Source organism: Bos grunniens, chromosome 3 (genome assembly GCF_055505025.1).
Source record: "Bos grunniens cultivar Pamir isolate PY7600 chromosome 3, Bosgru_T2T1.0, whole genome shotgun sequence".
Taxonomy (NCBI): Eukaryota; Metazoa; Chordata; class Mammalia; order Artiodactyla; family Bovidae; genus Bos; species Bos grunniens.
Genome location: NC_141167.1, coordinates 23,458,166 through 23,477,753, shown reverse-complemented (window position 1 = coordinate 23,477,753; position 19,588 = coordinate 23,458,166). Strand labels below are relative to the sequence as shown.

The 19,588-nt window shown below is 37.7% G+C and overlaps 1 protein-coding gene across 4 annotated transcripts in view; it reads left to right on the top strand.

Moving 5' to 3' along the window:
* SPATA6 (spermatogenesis associated 6) overlaps positions 1-19,588 on the top strand; it is a 166,169-nt gene extending 146,581 nt beyond the window's left edge. For all 4 annotated transcript variants that reach the window (XM_086387312.1, XM_086387303.1, XM_086387295.1 and 1 more), the window contains 2 exons: positions 3,667-3,758; positions 19,341-19,588. In XM_086387312.1, the coding sequence (XP_086243438.1) occupies positions 3,667-3,758; positions 19,341-19,521 (273 nt within the window). In that variant the 3' untranslated portion in view covers positions 19,522-19,588. The remainder of the gene's footprint in view (positions 1-3,666; positions 3,759-19,340) is intronic.

The following is a 19,588-nucleotide window of genomic DNA, read 5'->3' as shown; positions in this document are numbered from 1 at the left end:
TTCATGGAATTCCTAAAAAAGTTTCTTCTATGTTAAATTTTTACAGAATATCCTCTTAAAAAACTAACTGAATAGATATTAGCTGAAAGACTTTGACCTTAATTTTCATATAGGGGAATAATCTAATGGCTTAGAATGGATATTTTTATTTTATAGCCCAACTTATTTGCATTGTAGCAGACAAGAGAATGTAAATTATCTGGGTTTAAATTCCAGCTCTGCCACTTAATAACTTGAATCTTTGGGTAAGTTATTAATTTTTCCAAGTTTCAGTGCCTTTTTTATAAGGTTATTGAAGGCTTATAAGATATTCATATGAGAAGTACCTAATTCAGTCCTGGATACCTTGAAGGAACTCAGCAAATATTGGTGTCATTCATCTGTGTTTACATGTGGGCAAATGGGAATGTTGATGAGAAATAAGAAGGGAATCCCTCCTCCATGCCCCAGAACTGAATTTTTCTGGCATTAATGAGACTGATATATCTCTTCAAATACTTGCTTTACTCATAGTTAATAGCTTTGGATAAAGTGTGTTGTTTGTTGCCTCTTTGCTTTTTCACAATTTAATCTTTAAAAAAAAAAGCCTATAAGGATGCTTGTAAGAGATACGTATGTGTTTGCATATGTATGATAAATGTCCCAAAATACAGTCTTAAAATTTGAAAAGAATAGCCATAAAGGCTATATAGTCTTTTTGTTTCTTGGGGCAGAATTTCCCTCCCTGAACTCCTTGGTTCTGGATAGCTATCAGTGCTCTGTAGAAATAGCTTTAGTGACTGTGATCTTACTCCCTCTTAAGACACTGTTCTGGCTTTAGAATGTTCTATTTATTAGAAAGGTCTTCTTCATTTTGTCCTTTATTGTATCTCATAATAATTCTACCTGTCGATCCATTCTACTCATATATATTCACAGAATAAACTAATCTTATTTCATGTATATGCAGGAATCATGTCTTAATCATCTTTCTGTCCTCAGAGTCTAGGATAGTAAGTGTGCTGTGTATGCTCAGTCACTCAGTCATGTCCAACTCTTTGAGACCCCCATAGTCTGTAGCCCACCAGGCTGTTCTGTCCATGGGATTCTCCAGGCAAGAATACTGGAGTGGGTTGCCATTCCCTTCTCCAGGGGATCTTCCTGACCCTGGGATTGAACCCGTGTCTCCTCAGCTCAAAACAGGGGTTATTTAATGAATATTTAAGATTCAGATCTTAAAGGCAGTTCTGTATTTTTTCATACAAAAACTTTTAAAATTCAGTCTACGTTTTTATTACTTCTGGTCAAAAATTTTTTTCAACCGTACTGACAAAATTAAATAAGGAATATTGATTTATGTTTATTTCTGATGTCATTTATTATATGATCTAGAAATGAGTAAATGTTTTTTCTTTTATTATTTTTTTTAATTAATTTTATTCTATTCTCAAACTTTACATAATTGTATTAGTTCTGCCAAACATCAAAATGAATCCACCACGGGTATACATGTGTTCCCCATCCTGAACCCCCCTCCCTCCTCCCTCCCCACGCCATCCCTCTGGGTCGTCCCAGTGCACCAGCCCCAAGCATCCAGTATCGTGCATTGAACCTGGACTGGCATCTCGTTTCATACATGATATTTTACATATTTCAATGCCATTCTCCCAAATCTTCCCACCCTCTCCCTCTCCCACAGAGTCCATAAGACTGTTCTATACGTCAGTGTCTCTTTTGCTGTCTCGTATACAGGATTATCGTTACCATCTTTCTAAATTCCATATATATGCGTTAGTATACTGTATTGGTGTTTTTCTTTTATTCCTTGCACTTTCTCTTGTAATGTTTTTTGTACTCACTACTGGCAATAACATTTTCTGTGATAATATAGTATATACTCTTCTTCATTGATTTATCAGACTGGACAAAAGTAAGCAACATCCATCTATATAGTATTTAAGAAAAAGATATATATATGATAACAAGGAAAAGTTGAAAATAAAAGTACAAATACTTATCATCCAAGCACTATTATAGCTATATTAAAAGTAAACCAAAAAATGTCAGGGGAAAAAGCATTAATAGAAATAAATGAAAAAAAAAAAAAAAAAAGAAATAAATGGAGTTGCTTCATAATGGTAATGTGCTCAATTCACCTGGAAATTATAATAATTCTAAATATATGTTCACATTTTCTGTGATTTTCAAACCTGTTGTAGTATTTATTGCTTACGTTATTTACTTATTCATCTGGCTGTGTTGGGTCTTAGTTGCAGCACACAATCTCTGTTGCATCATGCTGGATCTTGCCTCCCACAGACTCTCTAGTGTGATGTGTGGACTCCCAGTGCCCAGGGCTTCAGTAGTTGTGGCACGTAGGCTCTCTAGTTGTGGCACACAGGCTGCAGAGCATGTGGGCTTCAGTTGCTGCAGAATGCGGACTCTCTGGAGCATGCTGGTTCAGTAGTTGTGGCACGTGGGCTTAGTTGCTCCACAGCGTATGGGATCTTAGTTCCCTGACCAGGGACTGAACCTGCATGCCCTGCACTGCAAAGTGGATTCTTAATCACTGAACTATCAGTGAAGTCCCTACTTTTTTTAACTGAATGCTCTCTTCCTAATTAATTTCATGCCATCACCAAATTTTTAAAATCATTTTTCTTCATAATCTTTATTTAACAAATTTCTAACATAAAATGAAGAATAACATATTAATACTAATCCTTATAACAGTCTATTTGTGCTTACTAGTTCCTTTACCATCAGTTCTATTTCTGTGCCTATTTGACTGTAGAATAAGAGTATTATTCAATAGTTGAGAAAGATATTTGATACTGAATTATATAAAGTTAATATATATAAGAGCACTACTGTGAATGACATAGTTTACAAAAAAAGCTGTCTCTTTAGAATTCTTTTTCTTCTGCCTTTGAGTGGATCTGTCAGGAGTAAAGAAGAGGCTGCCTGGAGTGGGAGGAGCCATGTGTTTTGATTGCAACTACTTTGCTTTTGTTTTCACTTCTCATGGCTTGTTACTGCATTTTGGCATATGAGTGATAAAGCTAAGTCACTTCTTTGGGGGGTCATAGGTATGTCTAAATGCTTACATCTGCATAGTTTTCCCAAATACTTATTTTTCAGAGTGTAGGTATAATCTTTTTGAAGTGAAATGAAAGTCGTTCAGTCGTGTCCGACTCTTTGCAACCCCATGGACTGTAGTCTACCACACTCCTCCGTCCATGGGATTTTCCAGGCAAGGGTACTGGAGTGGGTTGCTATTTCCTTCTCCAGAGGATCTTCCCAACCTGGGGATCGAACCTAGGTCTCCCGCATTGTAGGCAAATGCTTTACTATCTGAGCCACCAGGGGAAAGTATGTGAACTATCACTTCTGCACATTTTATTATGTATCTTGAGACAGTATCCATTCCTAATCATTCACTGATGCAAGAAACATCTGTGTGCTAGTCTCTGATAAACAGTGTAAGTGATACTATAACAGAAAAAAAGCTATATTAGTTTTATTTAACAGAATAATAAATTCTCATTTACCTTTTTGTTTCTTTTCTTAAGAAATTCAGCATTTAATTCAGTCTCTTGTATTGGGAGAGGGGGATCACAATTACCAAGAAACATGGGTGTAATTTTAATTATAAAATAAATTAATGGAAATCTTTAAATTTTTCAGGATGAGCGAGACCCAGAGAAAGAAGATGAACTGGAACTGAAAAGAGGTCTTTTATATAGAGACTCTGCCTATGACAGTGACCCAGAGTATAGGTATGAGCTTGACTAATGCAGTGTACAGAGATCTTCTCATAGTTAGTGTCCAAATAACCTTGTTTTTAATCTGCAGGATTTGTGACAAATTTTTATATTTATTTATTTACTTATTTATATTTTATTTTAGCTATATAAAATCCTAGTAAAATGTTTTAATGTTTGCATTACTGAAAATTTTCAATGAAAACAGATATGGTCAGTTAATGGTGTTGCCTTTCTTTCTACTTAAAATTTACAGTGTATTTGGCTGCCTTGCAAATCCACATAGTCCTAATTTATTTCAGGATATATTAACTCTCATCCAAACAACAGGTTTCATAATTTTTGTCCATAAGTAAGCTAAATTATTTTAATTTATTATAATTTAAAAATTATTTTTCAATAGTATAGGAGAAATTCAGCTCTTCTAGCCTAAAATTTCAGAAATGTTGTAGTAATAATAAAATTTTTGCAAAATTATACTAACATATCTCATGAAGACTTTTGAAAACTGTGTTAATTGCCATTAAGTGTGGTGTTAAAAACTGAATGTGTAAATTTTGAGTTTATATAACTAAAATTTCTCTGAGTCTGTATGACTGATTGATGCTATACCACTGATTACTATGTCTTCCGCCTTCCTGAGTTTTCTGAACAAGTGTAAGGAAAAAAGTTCCAGATAATGGAATATGTTTTATTGCTAACCAGGGATATGGACTGAAATCTCTGATCTTTACCGTGGTAGGCTCGTGTAAGCGTTTCATGAACATGTGAGGACTTTTCCTTGTGTTCATTACACAGAGTATAAATGTAAACTCCTGTCCAAAGTTGCTGCTTCCCAATCTTAGAGGAATACTCTACTTTCCCTGTATTTTAAGTGAGTTTGAAGAAGAAGTAATTCAAACAGGAAAAGGAAGGTGCAAGAAAGTACATACCTTGGGAAGAATTTTTACCATTTATTATTGTTACTTAGACTTCTGTTCCCTAAATTATTGTCATATGGATTAGCATTCCAATTTTGTGTTCTATATCCACATAATTAATTCTACTTTGGATAAGAAGTGAGTAGGGTTGATAAAGGGTTGGTAAACAGTCTGATTTTCAAAATTTTAGATGCATGATATTGCTTCTAAAAATATAGATTTCTACTTTCTACTTCCATAGATTCTGGTTCCTTATATATAGGAGTGAGACCTAGAAATTAGCATTTTTAAAAATATTGTACATGATTCTAATGCAAGTAATATAAAGACCATATTTGGAAAAGCACTTGTTTCTGTTTAAAGTTTGCCATAAGCCTTAGTATTGATTCTTTTTCCAGTTCACAGGCAATGTTAATGGCTCAGCTTTAGGTCACCTGAGACTGTTTTAGTACCTCTCCAGTGAGAGAGTTAAGCAGAGCATCAGGAAAGTTATATTGACACATTTTTAAGGTTACAGTACACTCCTTGCCTCTTCTCTTGGACCCTTAGGACATAATTGAAACAATAGGACAGAATGGTTAATGCTTCAAGACATTTTATAAGAGTACCTTTGTTATTAACTCCAGAAGGTACTGAACTGATCATGATATTATTTGTTTTATCCCCAAGTTATATAATAGGCCAAGAAGTCACTCCCATTCTACTTTCCATCTCAAAGATGAGGGAATCACACTCAAAGTAATTACCCACTTGCTTGCCTTAAGGCTTCTCTCAGCAGAAGTCAAAACTTGAGATCTTGGCCAACATTACCCCTCTGCAGACATCCTCTGACACCGGGGTCAAGGGGAAGTCCACATGGACCTCTGGAATGGCTGAGTGAGGATCACAGCAAATCCTCTCCTCCAAAAGCAACAAAACTGAATGGAATTATCAAAAAAAAAAAGACTTAAGGACTCTGGAAATTGACTAAAAACTTACAAATTGAAAAACATTTATCAAGAAAATCTACTGAAGTTCTATAAGAGCATTAGGAGTCTATGCCATTTTCCTTGGAGCTCCAAGGCCCACCTGGACCCCCAGATCCTTGGCACAAAAGTTTTGGGGCAGTTATGCCAAAAGTCAGGCAGTTCCTCTTCCTGAGGGGACTGACTTTATATGGAGCATAGTATAGGAAATGACATGTGTAGAGGGATTAATGGAAACAATAATGATCCTACTGGCAAACAGTAAGGGAGTACTTGAGATCTTACTTACTGTTTAATGGACAGACAATAAAATTCCAGGGACAAGATAGCCACAGCTGTCCTTGATAAAGTTCTATCTATCCCTGGTTGTCTAGAATATTATGTGTATGCACAGGCTGTAAATATGTTCAGGAAAGACTAGAGAGTGTATTAAGGAGCCACTAGTCCATGGATGAATGTCAGATCTTGTGAAGGCAGAAAGCAAACTCCAGGGCAGTTTTGTCAACCAGATAAATGTTAAATATATTCCCTAAGCTACACATAGATCCATTGGCAAAAAAATGGAAACTTTATAGGGTTATTGACTCTGACCAGTCATTGGAAAATCCCATGGACAGAGGAGCCTGGTGGGCTGCAATCCATGGGGTTGCTAAGAGTCAGACATGACTTCACTTTCACTTTTCACTTTCATGCATTGGAGAAGGAGATGGCAACCCACTCCAGTGTTATTGCTTGGAGAATCCAGGGATAGGGGAGCCTGGTAGGCTGCCGTCTATGGGGTCACACAGAGTCGGACACGACTGAAGCCACTTAGCAGCAGTAGCTGCAGCTAGCTATGCTGAGTGCCGAAGAATTGATGCTTTTGAACTGTGGTATTGGAGAAGACTCTTGAGATTCCCTTGGACTGCAAGGAGATCCAGTCAGTCCATTGTAAAGGAGATCAGTCCTGGGTATTCTTTGGAAGGAATGATGCTAAAGCTGAAACTCCAGTACTTTGGCCACCTCATGCAAAGAGTTGACTCATTGGAAAAGACTCTGATGTTGGGAGGGATTGAGGGCAGGAGAAGGGGACGACAGAGGATGAGATGGCTGGATGGCATCACTGACTTGATGGACGTGAGTCTGAGTGAACTCCGGGAGTTGGTGATGGACAGGAAGGCCTGGCGTGCTGTGATTCATGGGGTCGCAAAGAGTCGGACGCAACTGAGCGACTGAACTGAACTGAACTGACTGAAGCTATGCTGATCCAGGGCAACCTCTAGAAGGCCAGGCTTAAAAATGGAAACAATAATTTAAAAAAAAAAAGAAAAGAACAAGAGACACCAGCAACTACAGTGTGCAAGGGAAACAGACTCCATGGCATAGGTCTAGACAAGTCACTAAACAAATAACAACAACTCTAGGTAAAGATCCAGAACCCAGAGTTGCTGCAATTTTTATCTAAATTGTTGTTTTTGACAAAAGATTATGGGACATGCAAAGAAACAGTAAAGTGTGACCCATACACATGGAAAATGAATTATTAAAAACAGTTTGAGCTGGCCCCGAGGATGTAGCAGCTATGTTTAAAGAACTAAAGGGAAATATAATGACAATCAAATAAAGAATATTCATAATGAGAAATTATTTTCTTTTGTATTTTTTTCCCAGAAAAATCTATGCCCAGGACTCAATCCTTTATCTTATGATCTAGATATTCATTGTGGTTATCAGAGTACTTGTTATTACATTTCCCATGCTAACTGTCCTGTCTCTTCTATCACCTTTGAATATGAAATTCACTTGAAAGAAATCTCTTATTAAGAAATTATTAAGTGACCTTTTACTTCTAATAATTTGGGATTTGAGAGCTGGATTGGGGAAAGAATTTACTACTATAAAGATAGTCCTTCTCAACTTTCATACTGCCTATCTTTCAGGAAATTTTAGACATTTGCTATTGTACCGTTACCAATTACCAGGGTCCTGAGATACTCTTTCTCTTTTTAATACCTTCTGTATGTATTTCAAATTTCTTCAGTTTTCAGTATGTTGAAAATTCCCTTCATTGTTGTATAATTCGCTAGGAGTCAGACACGACTGAGCGACTTCACTTTATTTTTTCACTTTCATGCATTGGAGAAGGAAATGGCAACCCACTCCAGTGTTCTTGCCTGGAGAATCCCAGGAACGGGGGAGCCTGGTGGGCTGCCGTCTATGGGGTCGCACAGAGTCAGACACGACTGAAGCGACTTAGCAGCAGCAGCAGCAGCAGCATCACTGTCCAGTTTGAGAATTAGTCCTAACTAAATATCAGGCAGCAACAGTTAGAACTGGACATGGAACAACAGAGTGGTTCCAAATAGGAAAAGGAGTACGTCAAGGCTGTATATTGTCACCCTGCTTATTTAACTTATATGCAGAGTACATCATGAGAAACGCTGGACTGGAAGAAGCGCAAGCTGGAATCAAGATTGCAGGGAGAAATATCAATAACCTCAGATATGCAGATGATACCACCCTTATGGCAGAAAGGGAAGAGGAACTAAAAAGCCTCTTGGTGAAAGTGAAAATGGAGAGTGAAAAAGTTGGCTTAAAGCTCAACATTCAGAAAATGAAGATCATGGCATCCGGTCCCATCACTTCATGGGAAATAGATGGGGAAACAGTGAAAACAGTGTCAGACTTTATTTTTTTGGGCTCCAAAAACACTGCAGATGGTGACTGCAGCCATGAAATTAAAAGACGCTTACTCCTTGGAAAGAAAGTTATGGCCAACCTAGATAGCATATTCAAAAGCAGAGACATTACTTTGCCAACAAAGGTCCCTCTAGTCAAGGCTATGGTTTTTCCTGTGGTCTTGTATGGATGTGAGAGTTGGACTGTGAAGAAGGCTGAGCGCGGAAGAATTGATGCCTTTGAACTGTAGTGTTGAAGAAGACTCTTGAGAGTCCCTTGGACTGCAAGGAGATCCAACCAGTCCATTCTGAAGGAGATCAGCCCTAGGATTTCTTTGGAAGGAATGATGCTAAAGCTGAAACTCCAGTACTTTGGCCACCTCATGCGAAGAGTTGACTCATTGGAAAAGACTCTGATGCTTGGAGGGATTGGGGGCAGGAGGAGAAGGGGACGATGGAGGATGAGATGGCTGGATGGCATCACTGACTCGATGAACGTGAGTCTGGGTAAACTCTGGGAGTTGGTGATGGACAGGGAGGCCTGGCGTGCTGCGAATCATGGGGTCGCAAAGAGTCGGACACGAGTGAGCGACTAAACTGAACTGAACTGAAATATCAGGCAAGGGGTGATACTTCATGATGGGAGTTGGCCACAGAAATAGAGAAGAGTATAAAAATAATTTTAATTTCATGTTTAGAACATTAGATGGCCATTTATAACTATCGCCCTGAATTTTTAGCTATGTTGTCCTTTTATGGGACTGGCTATTTATATAAACTGTTTTCTATTTACTTGTACATATTTTGCAGGTTACTAACAGTAGGAATATGCTCAACATAAATGTTATAATTATGAAATTGTTTATAACGTAATCTCAAAGTGACTAGTTTAAACTTTGACTATATGTTCTTGAATAACACAGATTGACTGTAATTTTAATCTCCTGCCATTGCTCACTATCCAGTTAACTTGATGAATTTACCAAGGTGTAACACATAGCCAAAAAGCTGTCTTTGGTACTAGTAAATGGAAAAAAAAATCAAAATAATACATAGACTTAAAGTCCCTTGAACAAGAATAAACTTTCAGTTTTAAGTGAGAAAAATGTTGCTTAATTCTAATTTGAATTCTTTGGATTTTGTGTGACCTGGTATATTAGGATGTTTCAGATAATTTGTGCCTTGGTTCTGTTATAGTATGATATAGAGAATAACCAATGCCATCTTGTTTATCTAGTGAATGTCTATCCATTCTTTAGGACTAAGCTCAAGTTATTCCATCTTCTGAGATACCTTTTATGACCTCAGCAGTTCAGTTCAGTTCAGTTCAGTTGCTCAGTCATATTCTGACTCTTTGCAACTCCATGAACCGCAGCATGCCAGGCCTCCCTGTCCATCACCAACTCCCAGAGTTTACCCAAACTCATGTCCATTGAGTCAGTGATGCCATCTAACCATCTCATCCTCTGTCGTCCCCTTCTCCTCCTGCCTCCAATCTTTCCCAACATTAGGGTCTTTTCAAATGAGTCAGCTCTTCACATCAGGTGGCCAAAGTATTGGAGTTTCAGCTTCAACATCAGTCCTTCCAATGAACACCCAGGACTGATTTCCTTTAGGATGGACTGGTTGGATCTTAGACTGTCGTTTTTTCCTTTATCCTACCATTTCCTCTCACGTATATATTTGCAATTGGCAGTATTTATCCCATAATGATTGTTTCATTCTGTGTCTGTCTTGCCTCCTCATGTTAAGCATAAGGCACCGATGTTTTTCCTACCTTTGTTTTTGACTGTGTATCAAGGTCTCTGATGTGTACTAGGAGCTCAGTTTTTTTAAAAAAGTTCAGATATTAAAATTAAGTCCTTTATTAATAATGATCAATTGCATTTGTTGAAGCTTTAAGGCATTATTTAAGTAAACACTGTATGGTTGTGATATTTAATAACATCTCTAGATGAGGAATCAACAGTGGAATTAATGATGATGAAAGCAATCAGATCTTATTTCTTGTCAGTGGCTCATTTCTACACATCCAAGAAAGGGAAGTAAGTGACCTGTAAGTAACCAGTCTTCAGTAAATTCATTTGAATAAACTTCTATTAATGTTTACTATGTAGTTTATGTGAATAGTAAAAGAAGTTAAACAACATCCAATTTTTTCCCTAAAGTTTCACATTTCTATAGAAAAGCCAATAATTTACTGTAGTTCCTAGATGAGTGGTATCATAAATACCCTGGTATTTGTTAGAAATCCAAATTCTTGGACCCCACCTCAGACATATTCAGTTAGTTATTCTGGGTGTGAGACTCAATAATCTGAGTTGTAATAAGCCCTTCAGATGACTCTGATGTGTGTTAAAGTTTGAGAACTACTGCTATAATTTACCAAGAAATCTTGTTGTCTTTTTTTTTTTCCAAAAAATTCCAAGGTAATTCTGATATGCATATGGATTTTAAAAAGTGATTACAGGTTTTTCTATTAAATGGTAGCTTTGGTGATATAGAATTCTATAATATTTCTGTTGACCAATCATGATACAGTAGTATTAAGTGAGTAATAGTTACATAATCACAATAGTAAAAGATGTTTATCAGTTTTCACAATCAATAGTCAAACAAAAAATAAAAGATAATTACAATTGCAAGTCATAATGGGGACATGATTAACCTAACAATATAAAATAACTGCATACAGTTTGGGGGGTCAAGTAGAGTAATGTAAGTGGAAGTGCATACATGCACAGGTTTTCATCTGCTCAGCCAATCTGTGTCTTTTGGGTGCATTTAATCCATTTACATTTAAGGTAATTAAATCTTACCTTAAGGTAATCCTATTACCGTTTTCTTAATTGTTTGGGGCTTATTTTCTTTAGGTAGGGCTTTTCCTTCTCTTATTTTCTGCCTTTAGCATTTGTTGTAAAGCTGGTTTGGTGGTGCAATTCTCTTAACTTTTGCTTGTCTGTAAAAATTCTGATTTCTCCATCAAATCTGAAGGAGAGTCTTGCTGAGTAGAGTATTCTTGGTTGTACATTCTTCCCTTTCATCACTTTAAATATGTCATGCTGTTCCCTTCTGTCATGTAAAGTTTCTGTTGAGAAATCAGCCTTATGGGAGTTCCCTTATATGTTTTTTTTTGTTGTTTTTCCCCTGTTGCTTTAATATTTTATCTCTGTCTTTAATTTTTGTCAGTTTGATTGTTATGTGTCTCAGTGTATTCCTCCTTGGGTTTATCCTGCCTGGGACTCTGTGTGCTTCCAAGACTTGGTTGATTATTTCCTTTTCCATGTTAGGGAAGTTTTCAGCTATTATCTCCTCAAATATTTTCTCAGGTCCTTTTTCTCTCTTGTCCTCCTGGGATCCCTATAATGTGAATGTTCATGTGATAATGTTGTTCCAGAGGTCTTTTAGGCTGGCTTCTTTTATTTTCATCCTTTTTTCTATATTCTGTTCGTGGCAGTGGTTTCCACCATTCTGTCCCCCAGGTCATTTATCCATGCTTCAGTTATTCTGCTATGGATTCCTTCTAGTGTACTATTCATCTCTTGTTTGTTTGTTCTTTAGTTCTTTTAGGTCTGTGGTAGACATTTCTTGCATCATCTCAATCTTTACCTCCATTCTTTTTCCAAGATCCTGAATCATATTCACTATCATTATTCTGATAATAGCAAACAGTATGGGAGTACTTGAGATCTTACTTACTGCTTAATGAACAGACAATAAAATTCCAGGGACAAGATAGCCACAGTTGTCCTTGATAAAGTTCTATCTATCCCTGGTCGTCTAGAATATTATGTGTATGCATAGGCTGTAAATATGTTCAGGAGAGACTAGAGAGTGTATTAGGGAGACACTAGTCCATGGATGAATGATTATGATATTATTTGTTTTATCCCCAAGTTATATAATAGGGCAAGAAGTCACTCCCATTCTACTTTCCATCTCAAATATGAGGGAATCACACTCAAAGTAATTACCCACTTGCTTGCCTTAAAGCTTCTCTCAGTAGAAGTCAAAAGGGAACTTGAGATCTTGGCCAAAATTACCGCTCTGCAGACATCCTCTGACAGCGGGATCAACCACTATCACTATTCTGACACTATCTTGTCGCTTCATCTGGGATGTAACTTTCTGCTTTTTCGTACTAATTAACTTTCTTAACATGGTTTTGTTTTACTCCCTGTGGGATTGTGGTTCTTGCTTCTTCTGTCTGCTCTCTGATGGCAGAGGCTAAGAGGCTTGTGTAAGCTTCTTGATGAGAAGGACTGTGGTGGGAAAAACTGAGTCTTGCTCTGGTGGGTAGGGCCTTGCTCAGTAAATCTTTGATCTGATTATCTGCTGATGGGAAGGGTTTGCTCCCTCTCTGGTAGCTTTTTGGCCTGAGGTGACCCATCCCTTGGGAGTTAAGGGTGACCGCCAAGACGGGGCTTTCCCAGACAGCTGCCACCAGTCCCCCCATCCCTGTGGTGGGCCCCTGCTGACCCACACCTCCACAGGAGACCCTCCAACACTAGCAGGTAGTTTGGGTTCAGTTTCCTGTGGAATCACTGCTCCTTTCCTCTGAGTCTTGGTGCACTCAAGGTTTTGTTTGTGCCCTCCAAGACTGGAGTCTCTGTTTCCCCCAACCCTGTGGAAGCATTATAATCAGATCCCTCTGGCCTTCAAGATCGGATTCCCTGAGGATTCCCAGTCCCTTTGTCGAGTGCCCAGACTAGGAAGCCTGATGTCAGGTTCCAAACATTCACAACAGTGGGAGAATTTCTTTGGTACTATTGGTCTCCAGTTTGTGAGTCCCCCACCCAGAGGGTGTGGGATTTGATTTTACTGTGATTGTGCCTCTCCTGCCATCTCAGTGCAGCTTCTTCTTTGCCTTCGGACATGGGGTATCTTTTTCGGTAGGTTCCAGGGTCCTCCTGTGGATGGTTGTTCAATAGCTAGTTGTGATTTTGGTGCCCTTGCAGGAGGAGATGAGTGCATGTCTTTCTATTCCAGCATCTTGAACCAGAAGTCTCTTGATGGCTTTAATGATATTTTATGACATTTTATTTTCTGTTGTATCTTTAAAGATGCAAAATGCTTTCACAATTTTATTACCTCATATTAAAGCCTCTCCCTATCATCTATCCTGATCTCCAGGATTTTGAATCTTTCCTTCCTACATTCCTTACTTACATCTATCCATACATCCATCATACATCCATCCAGTATATTTATTCAGTCACTCATTTGTGTCTGACTCTTTGTGACCCCCTGGACTGCAGCATGCCAGGCTTCCCTGTCCATCACCAATTCCTGGAGCTTGCTCAAACTCATGTCCATTGAGTCGGTGATGCCATTCAACCATCTCATCCTCTGTCAGCCCCTTCTCCTGTCTTCAATCTTGCCCGGCATCAGGGTCTTTTTCAATGAGTCTATTCTTCACAACAGGTTTCAGCTTCAACATCAATCCTTCCAATGAATATTCAGGACAAATTTCTTTTAGAATTGACTGGTTTGATTTCCTTGCAGTCCAAGGGACTCTCAAGAGTCTTCTCCAATACCACAATTTAAAAGCATCAAAACTTTGGCTCTCAGCTTTCTTTATGGTCCAACTCTCACGTCCATACATGACTATTGGAAAAACCAAAGCTTTGACTACATGGATCTTTGTCAGTAAAGTAATGTGTCTGCTTTTTAATATGCTATTTAGGTTGGTTATAGCTTTTCTTCCAAGGGCAAGCATCTTTTAATTTCATGGCAGTGATCACCATCTGCAGTGACTTTGGAGTCCAGGAAAATAAAGTCTCTCACTGTTTACATCATTGCCCCATCTATTTGCCATGAAGTGATGGGATCGGATGCCATGATCTTAGTTTTCTGAATATTGAGTTTTCAGCCAACTTTTTCACTCTCCTCTTTCACTTTCATCAAAAGGCTCTTTAGTTCCTGCTCGCTTTCTGCCATAAGGGTGGTGTCATCTGCATATCTGAGGTTACTGATATTTCTCCAGGCAATCTTGATTCCAGCTTGTGCTTCATTCAGCCCAGCGTTTCACATGATGTACTCTGCATATAAGTTAAATAAGCAGGGTGGAAATATACAGCCTTGACGTACTTCCTTCCCAATTTGTAACCAGTCTGCTATTCCATGTCCAGTTCTAACTGTTGCTTCTTGACCTGCATACAGATTTTTCAGGAGGCAGGTAAGATGGTCTGGTATTCCCATCTCTTGAAGAATTTTCCACAGTATGTTGTGGATCCACACAGTCAAAGGCTTTGGCTTAGTCAGTAAAGCAGAAATAGATGTTTTTTCTGGAACTCTCTTCCTTTTTTGATGATCCAACGGATATTAGCAATTTGATCTCTGGTTCCTCTGCCTTTCCTAAATCTAGCTTGAACATGTGGAAGTTCTCGATTCACATACTGCTGAAGCCTGGCTTGGAGAATTTTGAGCTTTACTTTGCTAGCGTGTGAGATGAGTGCAGTTGTGCCATAGTTGGAACATTCTTTGGCATTGCCTTTCTTTGGGATTGGAATGAAAACTGACCTTTTCCACTCCTGTGGCTACTGCTGAGTTTTCCAAATTTGCTGACCTGAGTGCAACACTTTAACAGCATTTTGAAATAGTTCAACTGGATTTCCATCACCTCCACGAGCTTTGTTCATAGTGATGCTTCCTAAGGCCCACTTGACTTCTCATTCCAGGATGTCTGGCTCTAGGTGAGTGATCATACCATAGTGATTGTCTGGGTCATAAAGATCTTTTTTTATAGTTCTTTTGTGTATTCTTGCCACCTGTTCTTATCATTTGTGTGCCATGTATCTTATCCTCTGACCTTTTCTTCATGTATATCACTTTATAGATATGTTATCTGAATACCGTGTGTAAAGTGGTATGTACTTGGTCTTCATTTCATACTGATACAGAAAACACTGTCAGGGTTTCAAGTGAGTTCCTCCTTTTCTGAGTATAAAACCTAGTCATGCCCTTGGTATCCTAGTACATGTTAAGCTGCGTAAGACCTTTCTCTTGTCTAAATATATGCAAGGCTTTAAAAATTTATAATTTATATCTTAACAACATTTAAATTTTGAAAGTGCTTAGTTCGCAGATATTATCCTAGTCTCTGTTCTTTTTTGTGTGTTTTTTTTTAATAGCATTGTCATAATTAAATAGAGAGCTCCCTATTGAAGTAGCAAGAGAAAATTGCTAAAAATATATATATCTATGCTGCATTTAATAAAATAGCAATTTTATCCTGCTTTGAAGATAACCATTTTATGTTACATAACACTGATGCTATGCTTTGTAGAGTAGAAACTTTGAGTGCTTTGAATGAATGAATGCTGGAGATACTCTTAGTAAAATACAGAAGTGTGGTCTTTAAAAGCCTATTACTATAATAAGATGTTTTAGTGTTGCTTACCCATTTTAAGCTTATTAATGTTCTTAGTAATGGAAAATTAGAATTGACTCAATATGTTCACAATCTATTAGTTAGATAGCCAGTGCTTCTATGTCTAGAAGTAAATGTTGCTTTTAAGATTCTGCTGTTCTTTGTTTGCACCTATCCATGGGCTATATTAGGACCTGTTTTGCAAACATCTCTACTTTGCAATTCAGACTTACAGGATGAGCCAATTCCCAATTCTTTCCAGAGAACCACAATACTGTCTAAAGTTTTACAATTTTAAAAAGAAATATCTCCCTGTCAAAATCTGCAAGATTTTTAAAGCGTTTTAGGATATCTGTTTTGACCACTTCAGCTCTTTTTTTACAGAAACTCTCCAGGTTCACAGTTGCTTCTGAAAAGGTTATTGGACTTTATTTATTCATTGCAAGCCATTGAGATAGCATTGATATTTTAAAGCAGCTTTGTGATATGAAAAAAAGTATTGTCTAATAATACCAAAGCAGTAGCAAATCTATGCCTGATGGTGTTAAATATAATAATTTATGATAGAGATTAGGAATTAGATTTACAATATCAGAAAAACCTACACAATGATTTTCAAAGTTAATGTCCCTACTATTGCTTACTTTTCTGAGATTTGGGTAGTGGCTTAATAGAAATTCAAATTTGTGTTGAGTAGGTTTATTGTGGTAGAACTAGCCTGGCAAAATACAGAGTTCAGAAAAGGACATTATTATGCAGTAAAGTTGATGACTATGGACAACAGGGACATAAAGTACAGATCTGTGCTTTGTGAATATTAATTAGTGCATGACTTGATGTAAAACAAAACACAGCAACAAATAAAGCAAATACAATCCAATGAAAAAAAGATAACATATGGGGACTCCTAAAGTATTATGAGGGCTTTCCTATGTGGAGAATTCTTAAAGAGGTGGAAATACCAGACCACCTTCCCTGCCTCCTGAGAAATCTGTATGCAGGTCAAGAAGCAACAGTTAGAACTGGACATGGAACAGTGGTTCCAGATTGGGAAAAAAGTACATCAAGGCTGTATATTGTCACTCTGCTTGTTTAACTTCTATGTGGAGTACATCATGTGAAATGCCATGCTGGATGAAGCACAAGCTGGAATCAAGACTGCCTGGAGAAATATCAGTAACCTCAGATATGCAGATGACACCACCCTTATGGCAGAAAGCAAATAGGAACTAAAGAGCCTCTTAATGAAAGTGAAAGAGGAGAGTGAAAAGCTGGCTGAAAACTCAACATTCAGAAAACTAAGATCATGGCATCTTGTCCCATCACTTCATGGCAAATAGATGGGGAAACAATGGAAACAGTGAGAGACTTTATTTTCTTGGACTCCAAAATCACTGCAGATGGTGACCACTGCCATGAAATTAAAAGATACTTGGTCCTTGGAAGAAAAGCTATGACCAACCTAGACAACGTATTAAAAAGCAGAGACATTACTTTGCCAACAAAGATCCATCTAGTCAAAGCTGTAGTTGTTCCAGTAGTCATGTAAGGATGTGAGAGTTGGACCATTAAAAAGGCTGAGTGCTGAAGAATTGATGCTTTTGAACTGTGGTGTTGAAGAAGACTCTTGAGAGTCCCTTGGAAATCAGTCAATCCTAAAGGAAATCCTAAAGGAAATCTGTCCTGAATATTCATTGGAAGGACAGATGCTGAAGCTGAAACTCCAATACTTTGGCCCCCTGATGCGAAGAACTGACTCCCTGGAAAAGACCCTGTGCTGGGAAAGATCGAAGGCAGGAGGAGAAGGGACCGACAGAGGATGAGATGGTTAGATGGCATCACCATCTTGATGGACATGAGTTTGAGCAAGCTCCGGGAGGTGGTGAAGGACAGGGAAGCCTGGCATGCTGCAGTCCGTGGGGTCACAAAGAGTTGGACACAACTGAGCAACTGAACTGAACTGAAAGTAATATGAGGGAACAGAGGCAAACGTGGGGCCTTAGACTTGTAGAATGTTTGCAGAGGTACAGAGTATATGCAGAAATATTCTATTAATGTGTTTATGTATGTGATTTCTTTACCATTTGACTCAAAATGTCCAAAAAACTGTTTTGAGTGACTGTTTTTAGGCAGGAGTTTGGATTGTGAGAAACTGTATGAAAGAACTTGTATTCATTTGGCTAGACTGTTTCTGAAGCTAAGCTAATGAAAGGTGGAAACTATATGAAAGCAATAGCATTGCAGACTTGGCTAAGGCCTTTTGAAATATTTTAAAGATTATACTAACATTATTTAAAATTGTGTTAATTACCTCTCTGAAACTGAATGGACAAAGTAAAAGTAAGGTTAATCATGTTATCATTTTCAAAATTTTCCAGTGTGAAAGAGTTGGTACCAGGTGTAAAGAAAGTTTGATAAAATCTAGTAAGATTGCTGGAATATATGAGGTAGATTCCCATTTTAGCAAAGCCATCAGGAGATAGAGACACCTGTTAACACGATTTACAGAAGTGAATTTTTTAATGCTATTATAAAATATGTCAGCCGTAACAGAGGTATATACTTAAGACTTGTGTGTCCTAAATAGCAACAGCAATAAAAGGAGTGCCCATTTACTTATCATCCAACTTAAGAAATAGAACATAACCTTATGCCGCTAACAAGTCGCACCTCTTTCCATAGAAATAACTGCTATTGTGATTTTTCTTTTTTCTTTATAGTTATACCACACATGTATCTACCCTTAAGCAATGAATTATTTAATTTTCCTTGTTTTAAACTATTCTACACAAATGTAATTTTAACTGTTTATTGTTTGAAGTTTTCTTTTTTGCACTGAATTAATTTTTCAGTTTCATCTATGTTGATGCATGTAGCCGTAGATCTTTAATTTTCCCTGCTGCATATTATACCACTGTATGCACTCACCACAGCTCAGTTTTTTGTTCCAACATAAACGGATATTTAGATTGCTTGCAGTTTTTAGTTCTATTACAAAGCGTGTGATTATGAACATGTTGGCACATATCTTCTGGTGCACACATGTGAGGATTTTGCTGGGATACTTAGGAGCCAGGGGGTTGGCTAGAGTTGTGTATGTAACCTTACTGAGTCATGCCAAACGGTTTTGCAAAGTGTATAAGTGTTCTCATTATTTTACATCCTCATCGACACTGTGTCAGGCTCTAAGGGTACGGCAGGCTCTAAGCCACTTTGTGCCTTTTTTCATGACCACTTTTATTGTGTTCATGTGGCAGATTGACTCCAGGTGAAACAGCAAATTCTTTTTATAGATATCCAGCTTCAAGAGTTCTTGTTTCACAGTTCACAAGTACTGTAAAATCATGAGACTGATAAGTCAGGGAAGAAATTGTTTTCTGTGGATTGAGATTCCAAATAGATGAATAAAATATTTGTAACCTTTAATAGCAAGAACATAACAGTTTTACATGGCACATCTAACATGCCTGAGAGGTCTTATCTATAATAAGTACTTAATTTATTGAAGTGGGTTCATTATTTATTTAAAAAATAAACTTAGCCTTTTAAAAAGTCAGTATTTCTTTCTAACAAATAAAAAAGTGTTATCAAGCCTATAAAGTTCTTAGTAAATATTTAATTTTTATATCCCACCTCTCATTTTGCTTCACTATTGTTTTAATCGTTTATATCCTTTTCTATAGCTCATTTCAACGGCCACGTGGCACTCTCCATTTGGATGATGGTGAATACTGGTCCAACAGGGCAGCCTCTTATAAAGGAAAATCCCACCGACCCATCTTTGAGAACAGCATGGACAAGATATACAGGAACTTATACAAAAAGGCCTGTAGTTCTGTTTCTCATACACAGGAAAGCTTCTGAGATCAGCCACGATAAACTGTATGAGTGTCCTTGTCAACTTCTCAATGAAAACGTTTGATGTGATCAA